Consider the following 26,604-nt stretch of genomic DNA (forward strand, 5'->3'; position numbering starts at 1 on the left):
AAAGCATACCTTTCCCGGGCAGGCAAAGGCTGCCTGAACTGTCACTTTAATTGAAACCTTCTGCAGTCGTATACTTCACCTTACATTTAATGATTCATCTCTTAAGCAGCCCACTTGCACCTTTGTAATCTTTCTGAAGGTTAACTTGTTGATCCTAGAAACTTGTCTGAAGAGAGCAAGACAATTTGCAAGGAGGCTCGAAAGAAAAAATGTACCATGTTTTCAGATGAAAAGTATTTTTCTTGAGACAGAAGGAAGGAGAAATAAATTGCAAAATTCAGAAGAGCCGATGAGACTTCAGACAGAAAAAAGAAAAGAAGGCAAAAAAAGAAAAAAAAAAAAAGAAAAAAACCAGAAAGAAATGTCCATTAAAAAAAAAAAAAATAGGAGGAGTGGGGGGAGCAGTTTGGTTTAGTTTCAAGCTCCTGGAAGACATTTTATTTTTGCTTTATAGCAATTAAAAATATATTTGTCATTTACCAGATTAAATAAAAATAATTATAGAGTTAAATTATTTTTAGGACATTAAGAGTTACTTCTTATGGGTAGTAATCTATCTGTAACTCTGTAATGGAGTAACTGGCAATTTCATACAGTTTTGGGATCAATCTTTCCCTATTTGTCATGTACTTATGCAAATAAACATCCCATTGGATTCCTGTCCATATCGTAGAATCTGCCTGCTTCTTTCTTTCTCCTTTAATATTTAATTATTTAAAACAAGGAGAAATCCCACGTGAATTTTTGCCTCAAAGAAATAGCTGACTTATTCTCGTAATCTGAGAATAGCGGATCAGAAAAAACAATTCTTTTTAAGTCCTAAAATTGTAACTCAAATAAGAAGCACAAGGAGAAAAAAAATCTCAAATCCCCAAAACCAAACCACCCACTCTCCCCCCTTTTTTTACACAAATATTCCTGGGCTTTACTGCAGCTATTCATAGTCATACCTAAATGTAGTCTATAAATCTACTAATATATTATTTAACACTGTAGCTACTAGTATAAAAAAATACCAAATATTCTGTTGGCAATACATTTAATTGAATTCTCTTTAGAGACAGCTTGTTATTGCCAGACATGCTTTTAGAGATAGAACAGAGAAATATAAGAATTCCAGAGACAGTAAAACAAATAATTACCATTTTCACCATTGCTTCCAGATACCCTCTCATCCAGCCACTAAATGCTTTAAGTCTAAATCAAATGTTTTCAGTCAACAAAATTGTACAGATCATTTCAAAGAATATAAAATTTACGTTGATGTTTTATTTGAAGAAAGAAATAGAAATCCACGTAGCACTCTGCTGGCTGAGATGGCTGAGGAGTTATTAAAAAAAAACAACAAAATAAACCAACAAAACACCCAAACAAACAAAACCAAAATAAAACCCAGGCTAGTTTAGCCTGAGCTTTAAAGGTCTGATTCAAAAATTATCAGGACCAATGCAAATCCCTCTTTTAATTTCAGTGTGCTTGTGCTGGTAAAACTTTGAGGTATCATCCTTCTTCTTAGACTGTTTTCTGCTTTTTAATATCAGGTATCTGTAAGATCCTCTGCTGCATGAGTATAAGAGTAATAAATAATACTACTAACCATCCAAAGCAAGCACTGCCTTTATTCTTTTTGTTTTATTTTTTTTCCCCAACAAAGCAACCACTTACTTCTTAGGTTTGAACAATTTCAGCATAACTCCTTATCAGGGAAGTATCTTTAGGGGTTAGTCAGGTTTTTTTAATCTTGACAGCTGAAAGTTGACAGATCTGCTGAACAGGAAAGAGGTCAGTGGTGCAGCTCAGCCACGGGCCAGGGATTTTCAGCTTCCACAGGTCACACGCTCCATATTTTCATAGGCACCAGGATGACAAGATCTTGGGATAAGCAAAGGAGTAGGCTGGGGACACTGGCTGGGCGAAGGCTCCCTCACCATGCACCCTGCCAGGAGAATCCTTACCAGCACAGCCCCATCAAGGCACTGCTGGGCTTTGGTCCATAACTGGTTAAAAACTGACAGGGACCAGGGAGGAGTGAGAGGTTAATTATCTGTGGCTGGAAGACTTCTGGATGAAGTTTCCCTTTTAAATCAAAGATGGGGCAGGCATGGCACAAGGCTGTTGGTGCTCAGTGCTACAGGAACGATCCTTGCACACCTCCTGGTAACTGATATTTACTCGCAGTCAGTGTTTGGGAGATTAGGCAAAAAGACAGGCAGATATCTTACTCCTTTGCCTACGTGGGAGGAAAGTAATTTTTGACAGGCAAGTCTGCACTGTCTCCTGGCAGTGAAAGCCAAGCAGATATGCCAGTTATTTAGGCAATTTTGCAGGAATATTATCCTGAAGTTTTATCTGAGAGTGGCGCGGATGCACAGTCCTCTGTCATCGGAGTGGTTCTTCTCATGTGCGATTCGTAACCTCAGACAGGGTGTCTGCACATGGCATGGAGGCAACAGCATGCTCTCAGGCAAAGCAATGTATGGAAGACCTGTGGACCGGCCAGCCATATGCCCCTCTGCAGCCTTTGGCGGTCCCTCCCTCCATCTGTCGCTCCATCCCTCTGGTCCTGCTCTCTGGGATGCCCCGTGTCGTCCCCCATCCCATATCAATCCAGCTTCAGATGCCAGCAGATGTGGAGCGGTACCTATGGCTGCCTGAAGCCTCTGTACAAGGCGTGATAGGAGCAACACAAATTGGGCCAAGGGCTTGTGGATGAGCGAATGGTCAGTGGGCTGACTTGGAGCTGGGCTGGGCAGGGGTGAGGTACGGTCAGGTGTGCCCGGGGCGTGCTGGAACAGCCAAGTTTTACCACGACATTCAAGTTTTTCCACTCCCAGTGCTTTCCCTCGCAGTAAGGACCAAGCCAGATCACAAACACTTCAATTACAACAAAGAAAAGAAAAAAAAAAAAAAAAGCAAGAAAAAGGAGCCCCGATGAGCATCCCAGTGCTCCACTCCCTGCCATTCCCATACGCCCGGCTGCTGCTCCCTCTTCCCCTCCCAGCCAGAGCCCATGCCTCTTCCGATACCCGGGAAAACATTTTGTTCTGCGTTAAAAGCTAAAGTTAACACACGACCAGTGAGAGGCAGCAGTTTGTTTAGCTCTTGGAGTTTATTTTAATTGCGGCCTTGTTTTGTAATGAGGACAGCGGCGGCAGGGGGAGCCTTCTGGGATCGGGGGGGCTGTTCCGGGGGAGTTTCCTCATCAATAAAAAGAAGTGTCATCTATTTAAATTAACAAGAACCGGATGGGATGTGTGCTCAGCAGCTTTGTTTTCTTGGAAGTTAAACCATACATGTTTGCTTATTAAGGATTCCAGTGACTGACTGGGATCACAGGTCCCCTCCAGGTGCTGCCTTTAACATCCCAAGCCTCCATCAGGGAGGAACAAGGGGGAGAGAGTTGGGCCCTGCATTCATGCTGACAGACAGAAAACAGCCTGGTAAACTGGAGTAGTTTGTTATGATGGTGCATGAAAAAAAGGAGGAAAAAAAGAAAAAAATCATGTGATTTTTATGCAAATCAGGTGAATCGGACGGTTAAAAAAACCCTAAATGTCAGGTAGATAAGATCACATACACCTAGAGCAGTGTCATGATATTCTTTGTACATTACATTCATACTGGAAACCAAAACATGATACAGAAATCAGACACCCACAAAAAGCTCCGAGACTGCACTAAGAACAGGTTCCTGCAAAGCACTAACCTCTGACAAAATAAAAAAAAAAAGAAAAAGAAAGAAAAAAGAAAGAAAAAAATAAAGAAGAAAAGAAACAGAAAAAAAAAATAGGTTAGATTAGAAAACAAGATAGTCCAACTGAGCCAGGGAATAAGCTGTCCCCGTGCAGTGTGCCGCCTGGCCTCAGTGCACAGGCATCAATATGCACAAAACTCCTTTTAAGTAACACTTGTGTGGCAGCACCCAGCTCTGAAATGGGTAGGCTGCTCTCACAACCCATCTCCGACTGCCACGCGGAACGGGAGAGGTTTACAGGCTCTCTCCTGTCAAGCTAAACTTTTCACTCCCGGACACTTTTGTTTTCTTTTTTCTTCTTTGAAATTCCTGGCAGCTGTTTCCATAGAACCATTTTGCACGGGTACGGGTAAGCCTCATGGCCTGAAGGAGTTAATTTCAAAAGGAAAAATTATAGTGGGTCATTGTTTATTTAAGCAGTATTTTGTAAAAGACAAGGCACTTCTTTCCAGGGGTGCAGTTCACCTGGGAAAAATACGTACTTGCCGCAATGCTGCTTAAAAACTCGCTCTGCGTCCGCAGTCAGGGCACCCAAATCCTGGGGGCTCTCATCGCCCCCGAGCAGCACATCAGTTCCGAGGCCTTCGACACCAAGCTGCAGCTCTCAGGGAGGGCTAAGAAATTCCACTGCTTTGTGCCCCACATGCCAACACACAGCAGAGGGGCTGCTTTCTATCCAAGGAGCTTTGCCAGGGAGGGGGGGAATGGAGAGGCTGATGCGGGACACCCTGCGGTGGGGTCTTGAGGCACCTGTAGCGATGCCCAGCACTGCTCCTGCCTCCACTCCCACTCCAGTGTGCCCAGAAATGCCCCGGCCAACTCCAAGAGGACCCATTTCCAGCAGTGTCACTCCCTTGCCATCATCGCCGCCCGTTTGCCGGGCAGCTCATCGGGGTTCAAAGCCCTGCCTGGGTGAGGGCTCTGTGCAGGGTGCGGGGTGTTTTTCAGAGGGGGTGTGTGGGGCTGGCCCTGCACAGCGGGGTTACCACAGCCCCCAACAAACGGGGCCAGCTGCTGTATGCTACGCAGGCACCTCATGGGCCTGCAGGACCCAGAAGAAGGCCAAGGCCGGTGGGGAGCAGCCCACAGCCAACACAGGGGCCTCTGGTGGCTTCCCACACCCCCCCATCTGGCAGCCCTCCCCACCATGGGCCCACGTTGCCCCCCAAAGTGAAGCGTTTGCTGTCAGCCCACTGAGGCGATGGAGGCCGCCCTGCCAGGGCATGGCTGCCCTGCCTGCTTGGTAGCCATCTCCACTGGCTGGTCCTAAGCTGGGACTCAGATGGGGCAGGCAAGGGAAGAGGGTGGCAAGGCTTCGCCTGGTACAGGTCCCAGAGGAATGACCCCATCCCCAGCACCCTGAAGCCCCCTGCAAGGCACCGCAGGGACAGCTGCAGCTTTTGGGGGGCAGGAAGAAGCAGCAGCAGGTGGAGGCGGGTGGCAGCAGCCCCTGGGGAGCTGCGGCCAGGCCCTGGGTGACAAAGAGGAGGGAAGACATGGTACGAAACTGGAGGAGAAGGGCCAAAAACCCCACAAAGCAGCCCAGGCTGCCCGGCTCCCAGCCCAAAGGGGATGATGGTGACTGCTCTCTATGTCCCTGTAACGAGGAGGGTTAGAATGGAAACTCTGATGCAAGCTCAGCCTGGCTGCAGCCAGCCAGAGACAGAAATCTCCCCCGTAAAAGTGCTACTTGAACAGAAGCTGTGCTCGACCTCGGGTCTCCACTAAAAAAGAAACACCCAAGCTGCTCCCGATCGTAACACAGGCACTGGGCTCTGCCAGGCACATGCTTCGGATAAAGTGAAAGCATCACACGCTGCAGAGAAATGACAAACAAAAAAGATCTACATCACCACAACACCCCCCTCCCCCCCCATCCCCTTCCTTTAATTTCAGTGCTGAAAAAGAACAAAAAAAAAAAAAAAAAAAAAAAAAGGAAAATTCAAAATCCCAGAGCAGAATTTGTATTATTGGGTCCATTGCTTCCCCAGCCGCCTGCAGACACCCGGGGACCTCCTCCCTGCACAGGGCCGGGATCAGAGTTGCACAGCTCGAGCTGCGTGTGCTCACTCACTGGGAATTACATATTGCTTTTTAACTACAGGAAAGCCGTCTCCCCAGCACATCTGAACTACCTCAAGCATCTCGGGAGTACCATGCCTGTCTTGCCACCAGGCTGTTTTTAATGATGAGGCAGATCAGCAGAAGAGTTTTCTTCCTAATTTCTTTTTATTCCCTCCCCTCCTTGCTTTAAAGCGTTTCGGTTCCAGAGCTCAGCTAAGAAACCAAAATAACAGCAGCACCCGGCGACTTTGCGTCCAAGGTGGCTGCTCCGTGGGGCTCGGCAGTGGCTGAAACAGTAGCTGTGAGCGATTGCATTAGTGGACCGAGGGCACCGTGACCTGCGGTGGTTATTCTTGTAAACAATTTCTATTAATTGCAACGGGCCGGGAATGCCATCGCAGCCCGGAGCGCGCCCTCCCCTGCTCCCCGCCACCCGAGCGGCCGCGGCACCTCGCAGCCCAAAAAACCGACGAGTAAATGAAAATGAGACTTGGGATCTGCTGATCCACCCCCCTTACCCCGAGACAAACCCTCGCAGCAGGCCCACTTGAAATAAATACGCAAGGCAAGGGGATAGAGAGGCAGAAATCACCACGGATTTACATACAGAGCGATACATTTCCATACGGGACCAGCGGAAGGCAGGGGTGACAGGCTCCCTCCCGCTGCGCCCTGCTGCAAAACCCACCCGAGACATAGATTACAAAGGCTTTGCACTATTCCCCCCTGCCTAGTCACCCCATGCCTCCCAGCAAAGGCCTTTGCCCAGCGAACTGCCGACACAAAATCCCTTCCAGAAAAGCCAGCGCGGTTTTGCATCCCCGGCACAGTCCGACATTTCCGTACAAGCAGAGTTATTTACAGACTTACAGGTTATTTTGCAACAATAACAACAACAGCTACAAAGACTTAACCCACCACTCCAGAGTCCTGGGAAGAAAAAGAGAGAACGGATAAAAAAAAAAGATTAAAAAAACCAAAACCGCGTAATTTTTTGTTTGTTTGGAGAATCCTGGCAAGGAAATGAAAAAAGAAAATAAAACAAAAATTGAAAACAGAAAGGACCACGGGAAGCGGAGCATATGGGGGGGTCTTTATGGAAAAAGCTCCTTTCCCCAAAAGTAAATTCCACAGGAGGCCATGAGCTGAGCGTGGCCATTTGCAAAAATTAGTGAAAAAGCTGATGGAGGAAAAAATAATTGTTAAAACCAAAACAAAACAAAAAGTAAAAATCCAGTGCAATGCTGCAGGGTCCTGGCTTTGCTCGCTGGGCTTGATTTTTGGTTTGTTGGGGTTTTTGTTTTTAGGGGGGAGGGTTGCTTAGTAAACGCGAAAGTGCCCCCCCCCCCCCGGCCCCAAATTAAGTATAAAAATAAATAATAAAAACCCATATAATAATAAAAAAGTGGGTCTTTTTTCAGCTCTCTTCCTTCCCTCTCTGTCTCGGCGGGATGTGAGAATGGGGGTAAAGGGTGGGTGGTGGGATGTGTGTTTGCACCGCCCGGAGTATGTACCCGGAACCCCCCGTTCCTCCTCTTCTGCCGCCGACCGCTGATCTCCTCCGGGCCGCGCAGCGCTCCTCCGTCCGCCGCACGCCGCCACCCCACCGCACCCCCACGTCACACACAAGCACCCGCCTCCACGTGACCCACCGCCTAGGGCGCGACCACTGGGCACAGCGAGAAAGGGGGGGTGGAGAAGGGTGGGCGACACGGTGGGACCCCCGCCGCCGCCGCCGCCCCCCAGGAGCGCGGACCCCCTCCGAGACACTCCTTTCGGGAGTGTCTCGGAGGGGGTCCGCGCTCCTGGGGGGCGGCGGTGGCTGCAATGGAGCGGCGAGGGGAGGTCCGCGGCCCTCCCCGTGCTGAGCACAATGGTAGAGTCTGCAGCTCAAATTCCGAGAATTGGGCTCTGTTGATTCTTAGAACTGGGGTTCTTAGAAGTGGTGATGCAAGGAGTTTCTAGGAAAGCCCGGAGACCAGGTGATTGCTGCTTCTATTGCCGCGGCCGATTTTACCCTTTAATTCTCTCGCTCGCTTTTTTTTTTTTTTTTTTTTTTTTTTTTTTTTTTTTTTCCTTCTCCTCCGCTCCTTTCTCTCCATTTTTTTTTTCCCTCCTCTTTCCCTCCCTGCCCCGGTCCGGCGCCTGGCGCGGAGCCGCCTCTATATATTTCTATCCTTTTTTTTTTTCCCCCCGCTTTTTTTCCCTCCCTCCCTTCTTCTTGTTTCCTTACTCCCCCTTCCCGCTGCAGGTGCCCCGGCAGCCCTTTAATTATTTTATTTATTATCACTCTCCTAAATTTTAACATGTTCTTTTCCTGCTTTATTTATTTATTTAATTCACACACGCACGCACCCCTTCTTCGCTTGCCCTCTGTCAGGCGAGGCAAAACAGGGGTGCTGCATGTCTTAACGATGGGAACATGGGGGCGGGGTGGGGGGGTGGTTGTTTCCCCTCGCCGTCCTCTCCCGGGGATTATCGGTTATCGGGGATTATTGGCGCTCCCGCACGCGTGACGGCCGGGCGGGGACAGGCAGGACGGCGGCGGCGGCCTCGCTCTGCACCTGCAGCCGCCCCGCGGGCGCAGCACGGCGGCTACCGCCCGCCGAGATGGGGCGTTTTGCGTGACTCGGGGTCGGGTCCCAGTGGTTGGGTCTCTCGGCCGGGGTGTATGATTTTTCTTTCGTCGCATCCCCCTCTTTTTGTTTCCCCCATTTTTTCTGTTCTTTTTCTTTTCGGTGCATGTTGTGTCGCTGTTGCCGTTTCGCCGCCGCGGAGCGGGGCTGGCGGCAGCGCTGGGGTTTGGCTGCACCGGCACCGCCGTTCGGCCCTTCCGCATCATCTTCCCCCCCCCCCCCCCGCATTTTATTATCGTTATTACTACTATTATTATTATTATATAATTATTATCGTTATTCGGTCCCCGACTCAACTGCGAAATGGCTGGAGCGTTTTGCAACCTGTAGCGGAGCTGCGTCGTGATCTGTGAAGCCCCGGGCTAAGAGCGGGCGATGGTGGAGAGGACTTGCGGCATTTCTCTGTCTGGGGAAGGGGGGAGCCCGCGGGGAAGCTCGGCAGTCGCCGGCTGCCGTCCTCGGAACACCGCGGAGCGGCGGCCCCGAGGTGCGGGTGGGAAGGAGGCGCGCTCGCGCCGACGGTGTGTGCCGGGGCGGCCGCAACGGGCTTTTGTCGGCTGGGAAATAAACGGCGGGGCAAAGCTCGGGAAGGGGGGAAAGTGTATGGAGTAACTCCGGATATTATGCGCAGGGTTCAAATTATAATAACGTTAATATTATTAATAATAATACCCCGCGGCGGAGAAGACGGGGTCCTCCGCTGAGAAGAAGGCTGCCGGCAGGGGCAATGAGGTGCAGCCGAGCAAAGGATGGGGTCCCTGGTACGGCGCGGGGGGAGGCCCCCGGTGCCCCCATCCCAGCCCTTCCCCTGTGTTTACTACCGCGGCGGACTTGGCGCGGCGACAGCCCTCGTAAATCTGCCGCCGGCAGCCGCGGGGCTGGCCTCCGGCCACACGCTATTCCTGGAGCGAGCGGCGCGACCGGGCGCGGAGAGCCGCGCAACCCCCACGCACCGCGCCGTTGCTCCCCCCGGCCTGCGTCCGGCTCCCCCAGAAGAACCCAAAAGCCGGTGGGGGAAGAAAGAAGGCTTTATTTTTGTTACCTGTGTGCTTGTGCGTGTGTGTATATATGTTATTTTTTTTAACGCACACACCCCCCTTATAAAAAGGGGGGAGGCAAAACAAAACCGAAAAAGCCCAACTTTGTTATGAAAACTTTCGTGGTCGGGCGGCAGCGACCTCTCCCGGCCGCCCCCCTCCCCCTATCTTGCCCCCCTACCCGGCCCCCCTCGCCTTTAGTTTGCAAAGTCACAGCATGAAGTGTTATGAAATCGCCTGTTGGGAAGAAGGGAAACAGAAAGCAAGGCGTTTGTTTAGAAAAATCCTTGGAGGCCTCTCAGATGTGCCTAAAAAGCTGCCTTTGACCCCTTGATGCATTTCCAGGGAAGAGGCAAATCTGAACTTAAAATCCTGAGTCAAAAACAACAACAAACCCGGCCCCGGTCAGTGTTTTCTCCACGGACTTCAGTAGGCGCAGGGTCAGTGCGAAGGAAGGCTGGGGCCGGACAGATGAGGGTCGGCAAGGAGCTCTGCTTTGGTCCAGCATCTCTGTCCAGGGCCAAATTCAAACATGTGCCAGTAAAAGTGTCAGCAGGGCTGGGTGTGGGATCAGGCCCTTCTTCAATCTGCAAACGCTTATTGATTCCTCTCCTGAGCTTTTAAATGCTTTAAAAATTATTATTTGCTGTATTGTTTCAAATGTTTTAAGGATAAGTGCTTTAAAAGCAAGTACGGACTTTTTCCAGTAGTCCTCAGGGGGGTAGGGGGGAAACTTACAGTTCAAAAACCACTTTAAAAATATTTAAGAGGAGAAGCCTCTCTTTATAGATATGTGGAGAGGCAGAACCTGAGGTTCTGTTGTTTTCTTCTAATGACAGGATCACAGGCTTAAAAGCTTACATTGTAGATGGCAAATTTTGCTCCCTGAAACAAATCATCAAATATACTGAAAAATATTCAAAGGGTGTCCAGCAGTTTTCCAGAGGAGTAGGTTATTGCATTGTTCCAGTGAGAAAAGACTTCATCTCAGCGTTCAATTTTGACTGGCAAAACAGATTAGAGATCTCTTGGGATGCATTTCAATTCCAATTTCTAATCCCTTTCAGTTCTGACTGTCTGAGTCAATATTGGGAGAGGAAGTGGAGGTTAACTGGTTAGTTATTATTGCAAAGGAAGAAGTCGGAATGAGAAGTGATTCTTACAAATCCCACCCCCAAGAAAAGGGAAAAAAAAAAAAAAAAAAAAAAGTCAAAAGTCGTTATGATACTTTTCAGACATCCCTGTTTGCAGCGCGGGGAGGACTTCAGCCTGCTGTCTGAGACAAAAATAAACTTAGCAGAAACATTAAGTTTCTCAAAACAAGGCTGGAAAAGCTCATAAAAGTAATGTTGCTCAGACGCGTTTTAAGAGAAACAGAATTACATCGACAAAATTATATGTTTTCCAGGTTTGGTTGGGGTGTTTTATTTTCCAAGGGGAAAAATTGCTCCTGCAGCAAAGCTAACTGGTGCCATCTAGTGTCAGCTCTTCCCCTTCCTCTCGGCCAGGGAGCCGGCAGCTTCGCAAAGTGGGAGCATGTTTATTAACGGCTCGTTTAAAAAAAGAAAAATCAAAGCTTGCCAGCTAGGAGGAAAGTGGCAGAGGAAACTCTGGATGCCACTGAACTTACTTAAGGAGACTAATTGGAAACAACCGAGCACTTATTAAAGTCACTGACATTTCCATAAGGAGTTCTCTGCAGGTCTGGTCGTGAAATCACATGTGAAAATCTTTCCGAGTTGTGGTGTTAATCTGCCCTTGAGTTTCTGCCTAATTTAGGATGCATTGTAAAGCTATGCTTTCTTATGCCTTTTTTTTTTTTTTTTTTTTTTTTTTTTTTAGGGTTGGGGGGGGAAAGGAGGTGTGAGCTTTCAGCAGCCAAGTACTAATTTGTAGAAATGGTGTTTGTTTGGTTTTGGTTGGTTGGATTGTTTGTTGGTTTATGTGTTTTTTGGTTTTCAGGGATTTTTTTATAGTAAACAGTAACGTTGTCCTCAAAACCCCATTACAAATACAGGTGGTAAAACTTTGTGAGGCAGTCCTGTATTGTACAGGCAGGGGTGGGTGCTCTCTCACTTTATGTGACTACCCCATTAAAAAGAAAATCTTGTTATAAAGTCTATAGGTGAGTAAAAGGAACCAGTAAGTGCATTTCTCAGTGTGCAGCTTACGTACCTTCATGTATTTATGGCGTTGAGGTTGGAGAACCATTTCACACCAGTTTTAGTCCATGCGCTGTAGTATTTGGGCTGTAAACTCCACACGAAGAGCTTTTACTGGTTCAGCTGGAGCCTGAAATGTTGCTTTCAGGTTTCTGAGAAGTTTGTAAAATCTAAATTTGGTTAAGAGTTGCCTTCATGCTCATAACCCCTTGTTCCATTTTATAGTAGCATGGGAGTCTATAAACAGGAGCCCTGTTTGCTGAGTGCCTGTATTCTTTTCTAGATCTATTTTTAAACCATTCTTCTGTTTGGCAAAAAGTGACACTTGGTTTCCATGTTTACAGCAGGCATTGGCAAACCTCAGGAGTTTACAGTTTGCAATTTGGTTAGATGAGTATCCAAAAATCAGCACCTGACCAGAAGGCTCCTTCAGACTGCAAAATTAGACTGCAAATGAAGTCCTACCCACATTTTTTTTTTTTAATCCATGCTGGATGTTGTGTGTTCCCATTGCTGCAGGATGCTGACAGCCAAAAGACACACAGCCCTAAATCAGAGCAAGTGTGTAGTGTTTGGGACTGCTTTAAAGCCCCAGTAATCTCTGTGGAGCTTCACATCTAAAACACAGGGCATTGAGAAAGAGCAAGAAGTTGTGGTTTTTTTCCATACTGTTTTCTTCACCCTCACCCTCTTGGTCAGCATGCTGTCTTTGGGTGGCATGCCAGGTATCCATGAGGAATGTGAGACCCCTGTTTATGGAGGGGGGAGCTTGGCGTGAGCCCAGTGCAGGACTGTGGGTCCTGAAGAACATGTCCTGAATGTGCACCCTCTGAAATGAGTCTCCTTATAGCTGTTTGGCTAAATTTAGGGGTGAGAGGGTATCTTTCGCCTGGCCCAAAGGGACCCCCAAAGCGCCTACATGTCTAGTCCCATCTAGGCAGGATGCCAGACTGGTTTCTTACTACCCAAATGAGCTGTGCCACCATCAACCCCAGGAGGACAGAGAGAGGGTTGGGTCTGTGCTGGTTGCTGATTTACTGCCCCGGTGCAGGGTGCAGATGATGAGGCACCTCTTCTGAGCCCTGGTGGGCCAGGGACCCGGCTCAGTTTCTGAGGATGCCCAGCTCTCCATCCGGCTGTTGGGTCAGCACCTTGATGCAGAGCTCAGTGTTGGCAGGGCATGATGTCCATCCCTTGTTCTCTGGAGTAGCTCCTTGACTTCAGCTGGGGAGCTGTTACTGCCTTTCCTTGAAAAATTAATGTGCCAAATTGCTTGGGGTCATTCAAAATGCTGAAGAAGGCTTGACTGCTCGGTTCCCAAGGGCATGTGCTGCCTCTGCCTCACAGTCAGAGCTTGGCTCCAGAGAGGGCAAGGGAGTTCTCAGTGGAAAACATTGGAGGCAGTTTCAGTGTGTCTTCCCCCCTCCTCTGTTTTCTTCTGCAAAGACCAAAACAATGTGGAGACTTGAGCCAGGCCAGCTTTCAAGGGCAGTCCTTTTAAAACCCTCTTTTGAAGTACAAACTATGAAGTTCCCTGCAGCGCTCAAGAAAGTATGCACTTCTCCTGGTTCCAAATGCTGATAATAAACCTGTCCAGATAACGTATTGCATTTCCTAGAAACATTTGTTTGCTGGCAGGAAATTGGATCAGATTGAGACCGCTCGATAGAGCGAGTGCAATCCACTCACGGAAGGATACAATGGAAAATACGACAGGGCTTGCACTGGTGATGCTGCTTTTGATCTGTGCTGACACCGTGCACTAGGACTTCTCCCAGTCTCTTCTTGGGTTATTATTAACCCAGCCACGTTTTGGCCTAGACACCAACCAGAAGCTACTAAATTAATAAAACTCTGCTGTGACAGCTGAAGGATGCTTAGTGCTCCCTGACTGCATGATATTGGGAAAACTAAGCTGGGTGATTGCATGTCCCTGGCTGAAAGCATCCTCTTCACCGTGGCTTGTAGCACCCATGGCTGCGCCCAGGGCTTCTCACCTCATTTTCTTGGTTGTCCTGGTTCCAGTTAAGGATAAACCAGGCAGTGACCTGACAGTCAAAGGGGATGTTCCCATGGGGCTGAGACGGGGGAGAAAAGGGGCTGGAAGACAGGTTGGAGCTTCCCTAGGGCAGGCAGTTTCAGAGCGCTGTGAGATGAGGCTGTGGGGAAAGGAGACTTCATCCAGCCACACTCCAAGGTGATGTGAAGGAGTCAGTGCTGCAGGCTCTGGAGGGGTAGGAGGCAGAGGTGCAGAGAGGGAGACTGATCTGCGCCCTCCTCCAGACTATGTATTTAGGGGTGAGAGAGGGGAAGAGTAGGGTATCCCCCATGCAAAGTGGGGTGGGGGAGTAGGAAGCTTCCCCTTTGCACAGGGTGGGAGGAGGATGCTTGAAAAGGGATTCCCTATAAATGAGAGAGTGGATGGATGGGTTTCCCTGTGCATGGCAGAAAGATGGATGGGGGGTAAGTCCCTGGTTCTTCCCTCTGCCTTGGGGTGTGGGAGCTGTGAGGGTCTCACCTTTGCATGGGATGGAGCTGAGAGGGGTTCCCCCCCGCACAGGTACACCCTCCCCATGCTCTTTGAGCCAGCTGCAGGGAGGGTAGAGCCAGCCCTGGGCTCCCTTCCAGGAATGGGTTTTCTCGGGGAGGTGCCGACAGGGAAGGGCCGTTCCCTGAACCACTGGGCAGAACCAGTGCCTTCCTGGAAGGCAGCAGCAGTGACAGTCCCATGTGGCCACCCCTGAAATGGGCCCAGACCTTCCTCTTTGGGCACAGCAAGCCCCCGTGTGCAGCCCCAAGCACTGCCGAAGAGCCCACACCTGCAAGGTACTGAGCAGGAAAACGGTAGGGGGGTGAGCTTGGAATGGTGCTGGGGATCCAGCTGAGTTTTGGGAAGCCTCATAGGCTTTGAAGGGGGTGGATGGTTAAGACCATGATTGGCTGCAGTGGTCTGCTCTGCTCCCCATCACTGGTCTCTGCTCCTTATTGCTATCTGCTGGTCTCTGGTCAGAGCATCTTCCCGTGCTGCAGTCCAGAGCTGGTGCTGTGCAGAGACCGGGAGGGGCAGGGTTAACCCAGCTCGGCATAGCAAGGGGAAGGAAGGTCCCTTTCCCTTTTGCATGGCCACATCCTGCAGCTGGAAGCTGCTTGGAATGCCCCCCGCGCCGTGGGTGTTGCAGCAGCGCTGCCCTGAGGAGGGATAATTTAGGAGTGGGGGAGAGAGCTGTGCCGGGATCTAGATCTGGGAGAAGAGCTGTGTGTTTCCCGGGGCAGCACGGCGGCCTCGCTGTGGGTAAGGGAATTTGGCGACAGCAGCAGCTTCTCACATGATGCTCCCAGGCACAGAGTTCACCACAGTTTGTAATCTTGTTGGTGTTTGGATGGGTCACCTCCCTGTGTCTCTGACACTGGGGTGAGTCCCTGGGAGCCTAGCGGGGTGCATCTGCCACTGCAGATGTGGTTGGGATGCCACCCAGCTGCCCCAAATGCGTACATCTGCGCTTCTGTGGACACATGGTTGCATGCTGGATTCCTTGCAGAGCTCCGCGGCTCCCTTGGCTTATGATTGTTGGTAGCGAGTCAGCAGCGAGCATGCACAGAAAGATCAGAGCCTGCAGTGTTTGGGAAGTGAGTCACTGTGTGTGTGTAAAGTTTTAAGCTAACCAGGCTCAGAATAGCTCTGAAAACTTGCATTTGGTAGCTGGAATGGGGCTGTAAGGCACCCCTCTAGGTTTTGAATGTGATGAGATTTATCACCTCTTCATCCCACCCCGGTGTCTCCAGGGATGTAAGGGAAACTTGGGCTCCACATGTGCACATCTCCTCACAGAGCTGGATGGGCTCTTTGCAACTGCTGGCAGTCTTGTCGTGTTCATTTTTTTTTGAGGGTCAGTCCTCAAAATAGTGGGGTGAAGGTCTTGGGGTTTGTTGGTTCACTTAATATATTGTGCTTTTCCCTGCTGGGGTGGCTGCCTGAGGAACTTCTTCCTGCATTGATGCCAGGTCAATTGTCTTTGCTGGTTTTAAGTGAGTTTGGGAGTAATAGTGTGAGTTCTGAAAGGCATTTAACTCCTGAGTTTCCTTGCTATGCTGCCCCAGCCACATTGCCTGTGAAGCCAGCAGCTGGAAACAAAGCTTGAGGTTTAGGAGAAGGCATTTCCAGCAGCCAGAGGAAGGCATTTGTTCTGGGTCCTCCTCCCTCTCTGCCACTGGCTTCCTATGCAATCCTAGCCAAGTCACTTTGGTACTTGATGCCCATATCCTCCCGAGCCTGTTGAGCAGTCCTATGCCAGGGCGTTTTTACCAGTGGCTGGAGTGAGTGTGTATTCTGAGAAGGACAGCAGCTGTTTCTGAGGGCTGGATTCACGCTCTTTCCAGGTTTCTGAGCAGAGTGGCAGCAGATGTTTGTGTGTAAGTCATACCTGTTAATAAGGTGCTGGTAATATGGCATTGGTCTTGGATGTGGCACCAGCTGGGAATTTGATCTTGGCAGGGGAAGAGTTATCTCCGGAAGAAGTGGTGAGAAAATTCTCACTTGGCTTCCCTTCCCCACCTGCCTTTAAGTTCCTGAGTCATGGAAATGAAAATCTCCTTGGCATACACCCATGGTTTGGGCTAGAGGGTGTGGAAGAAGCTATGATTGGATTCTCAAAGCCTGTGGTTGTGATAAGAATGTACTGTACCGGAAGAAACAAATGTTAACCTTACTGGAGAGTAGAAGGTTTGTTATCTCTAGCTTTTATCCAAGCGATACTTGAGCGAAACAGCAGGCTTGTGTCCTGCCATGGCCAATTCATGATTGCCAGCTAATGTGGCGTTTGTTTTCTTGTGCTTTATTTGTAGGTTTGAAAGAAACTTTTGGACTGTGAATTGAGGCATTGGGTATGTAAATCTTAATTTTGTGCTTTCCCTTACATCCTTCCCCCCCCCCCTTCCCTTTACCATGTTGAATGAAGGTTTCATTAGACCCAGCTGGAATTTGTTTCTGGGAGACCAGCTGCTCTGTAGAAAATACTGTACATTCATATGCTGCTGGGGAAGGAGGAGGAGTTGAAGTTGTGGGAGGGGGTTGATCACAGGGGAATTTGATGCTGAGGATGCACATTCCAGCCCAGACTTCAGGCACAGGTAGATGTGGGCTTCCCTGGGTGCTAGCTGAGAGGACACTTCTGAGATGGATCAACAGGTGTTGTGTTGAGGGAAGGCTTCGTGTTCCTCGATTAGCTCAAGCCTTGCTCATTGGGAGAGACTGGGCTGCGGTGTGGGTAGCAGCTCAGCAGGTTAGATGAGTTCTTCTTTTCATTGTCACCACCAGTTCATTGGGAAACTGTGGACGGATCTTCTCCAGAGTGGCCACCACTTGGGAGCAAGAAAGTAGTTTGCTGATGGATGAGGGTTGGTGATCCACTGCAGGCTGAATTTTCCAGGTGTTGAAATCTACAACATTTGGAACCTAATGGCTTGTTTTCATTCATGTGGTTAGATTTTCAGCCAGCCAGCAGGCGAGTGAGGGGGATGGCTTCTGAGGAAGATCTGAAGGCTAGGAAACTGTGCTGGGAGCTTCGTGGAGATGAACGCAAGTGGTGGTGGGAGGAGTGGGCTGGGGTGGAGCTGCCATGGGTGAGGCAGGGAGAAAATGGAGCTGGTTAGCTAATCTTCAGGAGGGTCTGGTCGCCTTCGCTTGCCAGTTTGCTGGGTGGAACTGAGACATGCCAGGTCTCGCTGTTGGTAGCAGCCTGGCAGGTGCTTGGAGGGGTGCAGGGCTGTTTGCCTTGGGACCAAGGATCTAGTGCTGTCCCTGCCAGCAGCAGTTGGCTGAGCACATCCTAGAGCAGCAGCTGTCTCTTCGCTGGGTTTAGGGTGCTTGCCTGGCTGCTTCTCCATTCCCATCCTCCTCCTGCTTCTCTTTCAAGTAGACTCAAGATGGCCTCGCCAGCAGACAGCTGCATTCAGTTCACCCGCCATGCGAGCGATGTCCTTCTCAATCTCAATCGCCTTAGAAGCCGGGATATCCTGACTGATGTTGTCATCATCGTGAACCGGGAGCAGTTCAGAGCCCACAAAACAGTCCTGATGGCCTGCAGGTGAGAGCAGGGTTCCCTCCCTGCCTCCCTTCCCTGCTCCCTCTGCCTTTGGCTGTTAGCAGCACTGCTGCAGCACTGGGGAGGTTTGTGGGGTTTACAAACAGGGAAATGGAGGGAGAGAAGCAGAAGTGAAAGGGGCTGCCAAGAATTTTGTACCTGTAACAGGATTAGAGCTGCGACTTTTTGCCTCCAGCATAATGCCCACACCCTCTCTCTTCCTTGCACACCCACATCTGCCCACGTGCAGCCCACAGAGACAAACAGGAGCACAGCAGATGTGAGGCATATTCCTGAGGTAGAGCTCAAATGCTCTGCAAAGGCAGGACAGGAGTGGAAAGGAAAGGGAGGGCTGGACGCTCGCTGGGGTGAGGGAGTTCTCTGTGACCGCAGTGTCCCCTGCAGCTGCTATTTCTAGAGCTATTCCTCCCTGGCTGCTGGCTGCACCCACCTTTGCTGATTTCTTTTTCCAAGCCTGGTGGGGTCTGAAATCCCTTTCCAGCTCCTAGGATTGCTGGAATTGCTTCCTAGTGAACGGTAAATAACATCCCACAATTATGCAGTTGGATTGCGGTGAATGCCTTGCAGGGTCTCCTGCTGACGAGATATAAAAGATTTGAAAATGCAACGGTCTGACTACGAAGACATCTGAAAAATGTTTTGCCAACATTTCCTTTTTTTCTTTTTATTTTTTTTTTCTTGTTAAAGAGTGAGCATGGGTGCCCCAAGAGGCTTCTGAAAGAAATGAGTCACAGTGGGAAGGGGGTGTTGGTAAGAACAACAACAACAAAAAAAAAGGAGGGAATTTCTAAATGTAGGCAGTAGGGAGTTGTTGAGCGGGTGAGGTCTAAAAGCAGGCTGTTCCAGTTGGGAAAAGTGCAGTGCAGAAGACGCTTACTAAGCTGAGAAACCAAGCTTGATAATAAGGGGAAAGCTCAGGGAATTCTTTAATTGCTGTCTCTTCCTCCCTTCCCATTCATGAACCCCTCTGTGCTAAGGGATTTCAGACAAATTCCCCTTTCTTCCTCTGAATTGTCATAACACTCATCTCTCCTGTCTCCTCTCTGCAGTGGCCTCTTCTACAGCATCTTCACTGACCAGCTCAAGTGCAACTTGAATGTCATCAATCTGGACCCTGAAATTAACCCTGAGGGGTTTTGCATCCTCTTGGACTTCATGTATACATCTCGCCTGAACTTGAGGGAGAGCAACATCATGGCTGTGATGGCCACAGCACTGTACCTGCAGATGGAGCATGTGGTTGATACCTGCCGAAGGTTTGTCAAGTCTAGGTGAGCACCGTGAGTGTACTTTGGAGAGCCTGAGATGGTGTGTTTGGGTGGGAACGGGGAGAACCAGCAAACTTATCCTTACGGGCTGAAAATGACTGTGTCTCCCTCCTTCTTGCCTGATTCCAGTGAAGCAGAAATGGTGTCTGCTGTGAAGACCCCAAGGGAAGAGTTTTTGGCTGGACGGATGCTGAGTCACCCAGAGGTGATGGCTTATCGGAGCAGAGAAGTCTCAGAGAATGGCATGCCTCTCCCAAATGGGTCCCTCTGCAATGGGAGGGCCTTTGCCTCTGGCTTGATCAATGGTTTGTCTGGATCCCCCATTTCCTACCATGGATACAGCCCACTCCCACTAAATAGCTTCCTTGTGGATGATGAGTTGAGAGAGATGAGGATGCCCCTCTCTGAACTCTCGAGAGTAGGCGCCTTCCCCAAGGAGAGGATCCTACCATGCGACAGCTCCAGGACAATCCCCACCGAGTACATGAGAACCATTACTGACATCTCAGCCAACATGTGCCATGCTACCATCTATGCTCCGAAAGAAGGTGCTGCTGAAGAAGCCAGGAGTGACATGCACTACAGCGTAGCCTCTGGCCCCAAACCTGTTGTCCCTTCAATCCGGAACAATCCCTATTTCTCTTGTGACAAAGTGGCCAAAGAGGAGGAGCGAACCTCTTCAGAAGATGAGATCAGCCAGCACTTTGAGCCTACCAACACACCCCTAGACCGCAAGGGACTCATCAGCCCCCAGAGTCCCCAGAAGTCAGACTGTCAGCCCAACTCACCAACTGAGTCCAGCAGCAGCAAGAATGCCCGTATCAGTCAGAACTCCAACTCCCTCTTCACGAAGAGTCCCACAGACCCCAAAGCCTGCAACTGGAAGAAGTACAAGTTCATCGTCCTCAACTCTCTCAATCAAAACACCAAACAAGACAATGCTGACCAGAATGAGATGGGAACCCTTTCTCCTCGCACCTATGTGCCCATGTCCACTTGCCAGCAGTCCATGGAGCCAGAACATCTCAACGTTCAATCCCCGACAAAGATGAGCGTGAGTGGAGAAGACTCTACTATCCCACAAGCAAGCAGACTCAACAATATTGTTAACAGGTGAGAAAGTTCTCCCTCCCCAGTGCCCTCCTTGGAGACACAGGACTCACTGTGTTGTTGGTGAGGGTTTGGAAATGTGTGAAATATCTGTAACATTGGGCTGGGCAGTCCAGCCATGAGCAGGTGGAAACCTCTGCCTTTGGTGGAGCACTGCCAGTGACATCAGCTGTGTGCCACGGTCCCCACTTTAGTGGTGCCAGCCTGGACTAGTGATGGAACTAGGAATGCTGGGTCCAGAATCCCTTGAGCTTTTGGTTGGCTGTAAGCATTGGAATAGCCAAATTACCAGGGAACAGTACACTGTCCTCTGAACCTGAATGTTCCTAGAGAGCTTTGAGGCCATTTGGTGATGGGATTGAGGCTCAGGGACCTGTTGTTGATCACGGCTATGCTGTGCATCTTGCCACAGAAGTGTTCTCATAAAACATGTCTGTTCGTTGTGCCTGGAAAAGTGCAAACAAGGGCCTAGTAGTTGAAGCACAGCAAGAGCCTTCTCACAGCTCTCTGTGTTGCTCTTTCCACAGGTCCCGGGATGGGTCCCCTCGGAGCAGCGAAGGGCAGTCCCCGCTGTACATGCATTCATCAAAGTGCAGCTCCTGTGGTTGCCAGTCCCCACAACATGCTGAGATGTGCCTTCACACCCCTGGCTCAAACTTCGGAGAGGAGATGGGGGAAACCCAGTCTGAATATTCTGATTCCAGCTGCGGTGAGTCTTGCATCCCTGGTCACCTTTTCAACCAGCAGGCAAGGGGTCTGAGCAGTCTGGGGACCGTGTCCAAACAGGCAGTCAGACCTGTCCCTGATGCTGGTGGATCCCAAGGTGCTTTACAGTCCCCTCTTGAGTGGCTAACCAGCTGTGTGCACACATGTGAGGGACACGCGTACATCGGAATTGCTTCCTTCCTCCCGTTCCCAGCACCATCTAGATATCTTGTGTGGGGAGTTAGTCACCTGCTGCAAACTTGTCAGCTAAGGACAGGAAACAAAGTGCACCCCACCCCCCGAACCACAGGAGAACAAGCTTGGCAGATGTAATGACCCTAATGGAGATTAGGCAAGATGGTGTGTCTCATACTTCCATCATGATGTCTTAATTATCAGGGAGTCCAATGTGCACATCTGGAGAAATGCAGATAATGAGGCTTGCAATCCTGTTGCAAAACTCCATAAGCCCAGAGACAAGTATCTGTGCACCCATCTGCCTGTAGCTCAGGGAGGGTAAGTGCAGCATTGTCACCTGTGGGTGTGGGCTGAGATCCACAGAGGGAATCCGACTGTGGTGATGGTCAAAGCTATACAGAGCACTTAAGAGTTAGGCACCCTCCTACTGGGAGGACCTGCCTTGTGGTTCAGATGATAATGGTCTTCCCGTGCCCAAGGAAGACATCTGTACATTTAAAGGTTTAAGACATCTAAAAGTGCTGGGGTTGCTCCAGAGCTCAGCATCCCTCCCTCAGAGGACGCTTGATAACTTGAGTGCCTTCGTGGACCCCTCTGAAAAATATTCAGATGAGATGCTGGCTTCTTGGAAGCAGCTTGTGTCACAATGAAGGACAGAGAGAGCTCATGATGACTTTGCTTTCTCAAACCATGCATTATGTTGCTGTATGCACAAAAAAGTCAGGAGGTAATGACATGGTGCATTTGCTGCTGACCACAAATGCCTGCACTCGACTTCTTGTTCCAACACTCGCTATCTCTCTCCACAATCCCAAACCTATCCTGTGGCCCATCAAGGTGCTGCCCATGCATTTGCCCGTCTCATTGCTCTCCTTTCTGTTCTTCCAGAGAACGGAGCCTTCTTCTGCAATGAGTGTGACTGTCGGTTCTCTGAGGAGGCCTCTCTCAAGAGACATTCTCTGCAAGTCCACAGTGACAAGCCCTACAAGTGTGACCGCTGCCAGGCCTCCTTCCGCTACAAGGGGAACCTTGCCAGCCACAAAACCGTCCACACAGGTATGGTGCTGGCCATGGGGAAGACCTACTGGGGAGGGTGTAAGTTGCTGGGCATGTGGGCATCTATGGCTGGGTTTGTCCCAGGTGCATCATCCTCTGTTCTGTGTCACAAACTGTCCATGATGTGAAGAGCAAGGTGCTTTTCTTGGCATTGCTGGGGATCCCTGGGGCAGAGCATCAAACCTGGGAATGGGGGAGATGCTGCCTCTTCTCACAGCAGGAGGATGGAGCTCAAGCTCCTTTGCTGTAAAGCACTGGGCACCACCATTTCTAAAGGCATCTTGCAAAATGCATGTCTGGGATGCATTGGCCTCCAGGTTACTTTGTGATAGACTTAGAAAGAACATTTAGGGAGAAGTCTGGAGATTTTTTTTCCCCTACATCCTAGAAATCCAGATCATACTTAGCCTGGCAGAAACAATGCTGATGGGAAAATCTGTGAATGGATGGACTCTGAATCAACACATTGAAAGCTGAGAAAGGAAGGGGATATTAAGAGTTTAGTCATTTGCTGACAAACCTAGGAATTTTTTTTACCATGCTTTTATTAATGCTTAACATGTCAACAACTAGTTAACTAGCTGGGGAAGGGAAGTCTGGGCTGACAACTCAGTGCTGCTGCACTGAATTAGACACAAACCCCTGCAGTCTCAGAGTTCCAGGAGGGCTGTGCAGGCAAATGAGATGACACAGGTGCCAGGGCAGAGTTTGAGGGTGCATGGGGTCAAAGCCTTGAAACAAAAGAAAAAAGCAGGAGGGGACAGACAATGGCTGATTCCCACTCACCATTGAGCCCATCTTCAACCATCCTAAAGATGGGGCCAGCAGCAGTGACCATAGCCAAAATAATGACTTGGAAGCCAAGTTGCTGGGCATACCTTCGCTTTCTGCTCTATCAGCTCCTTTCGCTCCTCTAAAGAGGTGATGAATTGTGGAGGCAGGATGGGCTGGGGACCACAAGGAGCCTGAAGGGAGCCAGGTTGGCAGTGTGTGGGTTAATGATGGCTGTGGGGATGTGCCAGCCACTGTTGCAGGGCCAGGAGGAGCAATGCTGTTAATCCTTGCTGGGAGAGTTACCTGACTTTCTCCCTTTCCCTGAAGGCTGCGTCTCCCAGCCTGAAAAAGAAATATGGTGGTGCCTGGGTACCTCCTGAGCTCACCCTGCTCTGAGGACACCCTGAGGTGATGTTGCTTGTCCACAGCCATCTCCAAAACGGACAGGAGTTGGGGCTAGTGCTTCATGCCATTGGGGTATGGCACTTGAAGGGACTTAGTTTTGGGAAGCACCATGGATCATGGGGGCTGAGCATGCCCGTACTTAATCCCTCACCCATTGTTTTGGGTTCTGCAGGAGAAAAGCCGTACCGCTGCAACATCTGTGGGGCGCAGTTCAACCGGCCAGCCAACCTGAAAACCCACACACGCATCCACTCCGGAGAGAAACCATACAAGTGCGAGACCTGCGGGGCCAGATTTGTCCAGGTGTGTATGGCCTCTGGGACCTGCAGTGGCTGGGGAGGTGGGACATAGACAGATCTCCTGCCCAAGACTAGTGATAACTTCATGGCGGGGAGAGGCTGATGAGGCTGCCTTGGACAGCTCTTCCCATGGTCTTGTGACATAAAAAGGGACGTTATGGTCTGTATGGGCCAGTTTGGCTTAGTGGGAAGGAAGCTCGGTTGCTGTTTTTAGCTCTTTTCCTCCATTTGCTGTTAAGGATTACAGATACTGGGCGTCAGATACATGTTGTTTTGACTCCCTACTAGAACCCAATACACCAAAAAAAGGTGGCTGGACAGACCCCTGTTCCTGGTGGGATGCTCTTGCTCTGGATGGGATGCCCTAATCCCTGGGGCTGTCCTCACCTGGAACCGCTCTCTCTAGGTGGCCCACCTCCGTGCTCACGTCCTCATTCACACTGGGGAGAAGCCGTATCCCTGTGAGATCTGTGGCACACGCTTCCGGCACCTGCAGACCCTCAAAAGTCACCTTCGAATCCACACAGGAGAGAAACCATATCATGTGAGTTACTCAGCTTTGTCTGTGGGGGATTCTCAACCATGGCTGGGGAGCAATGCTGCCAAACCTGGGGGGCTGGGAAGACACCAGGGCATTCACATGGGTTGATTGCAGCACCCAGTGCCCTTCACCAGCCACGTGAAGCCCCACGCAAAGGTCACATCTCTGCTCCTTGTGCTCGTCTCCCTCCCATGCATTAACTGATGCTGGCATGGTATTTTGTCATGAACTTCTGTGTTGGAAACACTAAGGTGTGGCCCAGGCTGGGTACATCTTAGCTGCTCTTCTTTTCTTCTACCCCATCTGGAAGAAGGTCACACTTCTCCAAATAGCTGTGGCTTAAGTCACAGCTGCCTGCTGTCCACAGAGATGGGGAAAAGGAGCATAAAGCCTGGCTTGGGGTCCTCAGGTGAGCAACCTGCCCTGCACTTCCTTGCAGCCTGGGGGCTCCCTGCTCTTTGCTGAAGCTTTTGTGACTTTCCCCATCTGCTAGAGGGGGAATTGGAGCAGGGGTTATCATCCAGACATCCCTCTGGAGCCATTGAGCTTGTCAGGGGTCAAAAGCAGCTCCTGAAATAGTCCCATAGCTGGTTTTAGCATCTAGATAAGGAGCTTGGAGCTACATCCATCAGAGCTGGGGTCCTCCCCTAAGGGACCCGAGCCTCTGAGCATCCCATAAACCAAAACGTGTGCTGCTGAAAGCCTGGGATGGAGAGTCCCCAGGTACTGCTTCTCCCACCATATTCCCACTTCTCCCTCATCCACCAGTATAATGGGCTCAGCATCCTGAGGTAGCTGGTGGAGGACAGGTGTTTGCCACAGGACGGGTGCCTGCCCTAAAGGGAAGGATGTGTCCCCTACCATCATGTTTCACACCCTCTGCCTTTCCCTCTCACCCTGCAGTGTGAGAAGTGCAACCTGCATTTCCGCCATAAAAGCCAGCTGCGGCTTCATCTCCGGCAGAAGCACGGGGCCATCACCAACACCAAGGTGCAGTATCGCATCTCGGCGAGCGAGGTGCCTCCAGAGCTCCCCAAGGCCTGCTAAAGCAGAGGATTTCCCAGGAGGAGGTTGTCTTGCCATGGGGAGAAGCTGTCCAAAGGATACTGGCTACACTTTAAAAGAAAAAGGGGTAAAATTAAAACAAAACAAAACAAAAAAAAAAAAAAAGAAAAAAAAATTCATCACACGATGGAGTGCCTCTAAACCCATAGTACAGATAGGTGGAAAAACATTAGAAACCTAACAGAAATTGCAAATACACGGGTTTTATTTTTCCCAGTTATGTGAAGCAGAAAGAAAATTAAAGTTATTCAGATCTTACTGTATATAAAACATAAAATTAAAATAGTCATTTTAAATGTCTGTGCAGTGGAGTGTTGATAAACTCTGGAGTCTAACCTTCACAGCCTTTGCCGTTTGAAGATGAGGAATGTAATGTTGATTTATGGGAACAGATTTTTTCTTTTGTATGCAAAATGTGTGTTCTTTTAAAGAGAAAGTATGCTATTAAAGAGAGGGCTTTAACTTTTTTAACCAAAGGTGAAGGAATCTATGGCAGAGTTGTAAATATATATAGATATAAATATATAAATATATATATAAAATAAATATATATAGACCTTTAAAAAAAGCTATATTAAAAATATATAATGCATTAAAGGCTCAGTTGGACTCTGCAGGCAGAAGCCACTGAGAATCTTTATTATGATAGAGCACTTAAGGAGATATTTTAAAGTATTGCATCTGTACAAGTAAGAAAATATTTTGTCTAAATGCATCAGTGTATTTGTATTTTTTTGCAAGTGAAGGTTTACAATTTACAAAAAAGTGTGTATTAAACCAACAAAGCTGCAGAAGGAATTTAAAATAATAATAAAGTGTAATTTTTTTTGTTCTAGTTCTCAGTCTGTATATATGTAAAATGTGGTTTCGCACGGTGCCTTTCTTTTCGATGGAAGTTTTCAATGTATGGACTATATTGAGCTCAGTTTCTTCAAGGTACAGCCTGATGTTGCAAAAGGAGTTTTGATGGAACTCTCTGTCGGGGAATGTTTTTTTTTTTTTGGTTCTGTTTTATTTTTTGGTCTTATTTTACATGCTTGTGTTATAAACAATCTCGGGAGACAGGGTTTGGGCTGTGTCTAAACTGCATTAATGCATTCTGTAAAATATAGCTGTACAAATAAAAATAAAATGAAGAAAAGTGAAGTGTGGTGGAGTGAGGGGTCTGTTCTTGCCTGTGTCCCCAAGCACCTTGAAGGCCAGTCAGTGCCTGAGAAGGGGCTGAGCATCCCGAGCCCCTGCGCAAGCTTCTAGGCTTGGGTGCCGCTCTGGCCCTGCACTGAAGGTCAAGGGAAGATGGTCTCTGGCATAAAGGCAGAGCAAGACTTGAGCTCACTGCTCCAAGTGCTGGGGGACTGCCCCACCATGCCAGCTCCTTGATGCTTTCCACATTTGCACTGAGTAGCTAGCAGAAAGAAATAGGGGCAGA

At 49.4% G+C, this 26,604-nt stretch overlaps 1 protein-coding gene and 1 long non-coding RNA gene across 5 annotated transcripts; one reads left to right on the forward strand and one right to left on the reverse strand.

Moving 5' to 3' along the window:
* Window positions 1–1,599: 1,599 nt before the first annotated feature.
* Window positions 1,600–7,539, reverse strand: LOC308223608. Of its 2 annotated transcripts, none has more exons than XR_013957381.1 (2): window positions 4,237–7,539; window positions 1,600–3,445 (listed from the first exon to the last, which is right to left on the reverse strand). It is a non-coding gene; the product is annotated as an uncharacterized lncRNA (long non-coding RNA). The 2 variants fall into 2 exon arrangements; XR_013957382.1 differs by having other exon boundaries at window positions 1,600–4,117.
* A 109-nt stretch (window positions 7,540–7,648) lies between these two features.
* Window positions 7,649–26,604, forward strand: BCL6 (BCL6 transcription repressor). 3 transcript variants are annotated; one of them, XM_080623378.1, is made up of 10 exons: window positions 7,649–7,800; window positions 16,496–16,534; window positions 17,569–17,736; window positions 18,804–19,025; window positions 19,152–20,135; window positions 20,660–20,841; window positions 21,924–22,091; window positions 23,443–23,573; window positions 23,976–24,113; window positions 25,014–26,604. In XM_080623378.1, the coding sequence occupies exons 3-10, from the start codon at window positions 17,576–17,578 to the stop codon at window positions 25,155–25,157; spliced, it is 2,130 nt and encodes a 709-aa protein (XP_080479504.1). In that variant the 5' UTR covers window positions 7,649–7,800; window positions 16,496–16,534; window positions 17,569–17,575; the 3' UTR covers window positions 25,158–26,604. The 3 variants fall into 3 exon arrangements, with proteins under 3 accessions (XP_080479504.1, XP_080479506.1, XP_080479505.1); XM_080623380.1 differs by having other exon boundaries at window positions 7,773–7,800; window positions 17,566–17,736; XM_080623379.1 differs by lacking the exon at window positions 7,649–7,800 and adding an exon at window positions 16,354–16,373.

The sequence above is a fragment of the Psittacula echo genome, assembly GCF_963264785.1.
Source record: "Psittacula echo genome assembly, chromosome: 7".
Classification (NCBI taxonomy): Eukaryota; Metazoa; Chordata; class Aves; order Psittaciformes; family Psittacidae; genus Psittacula; species Psittacula echo.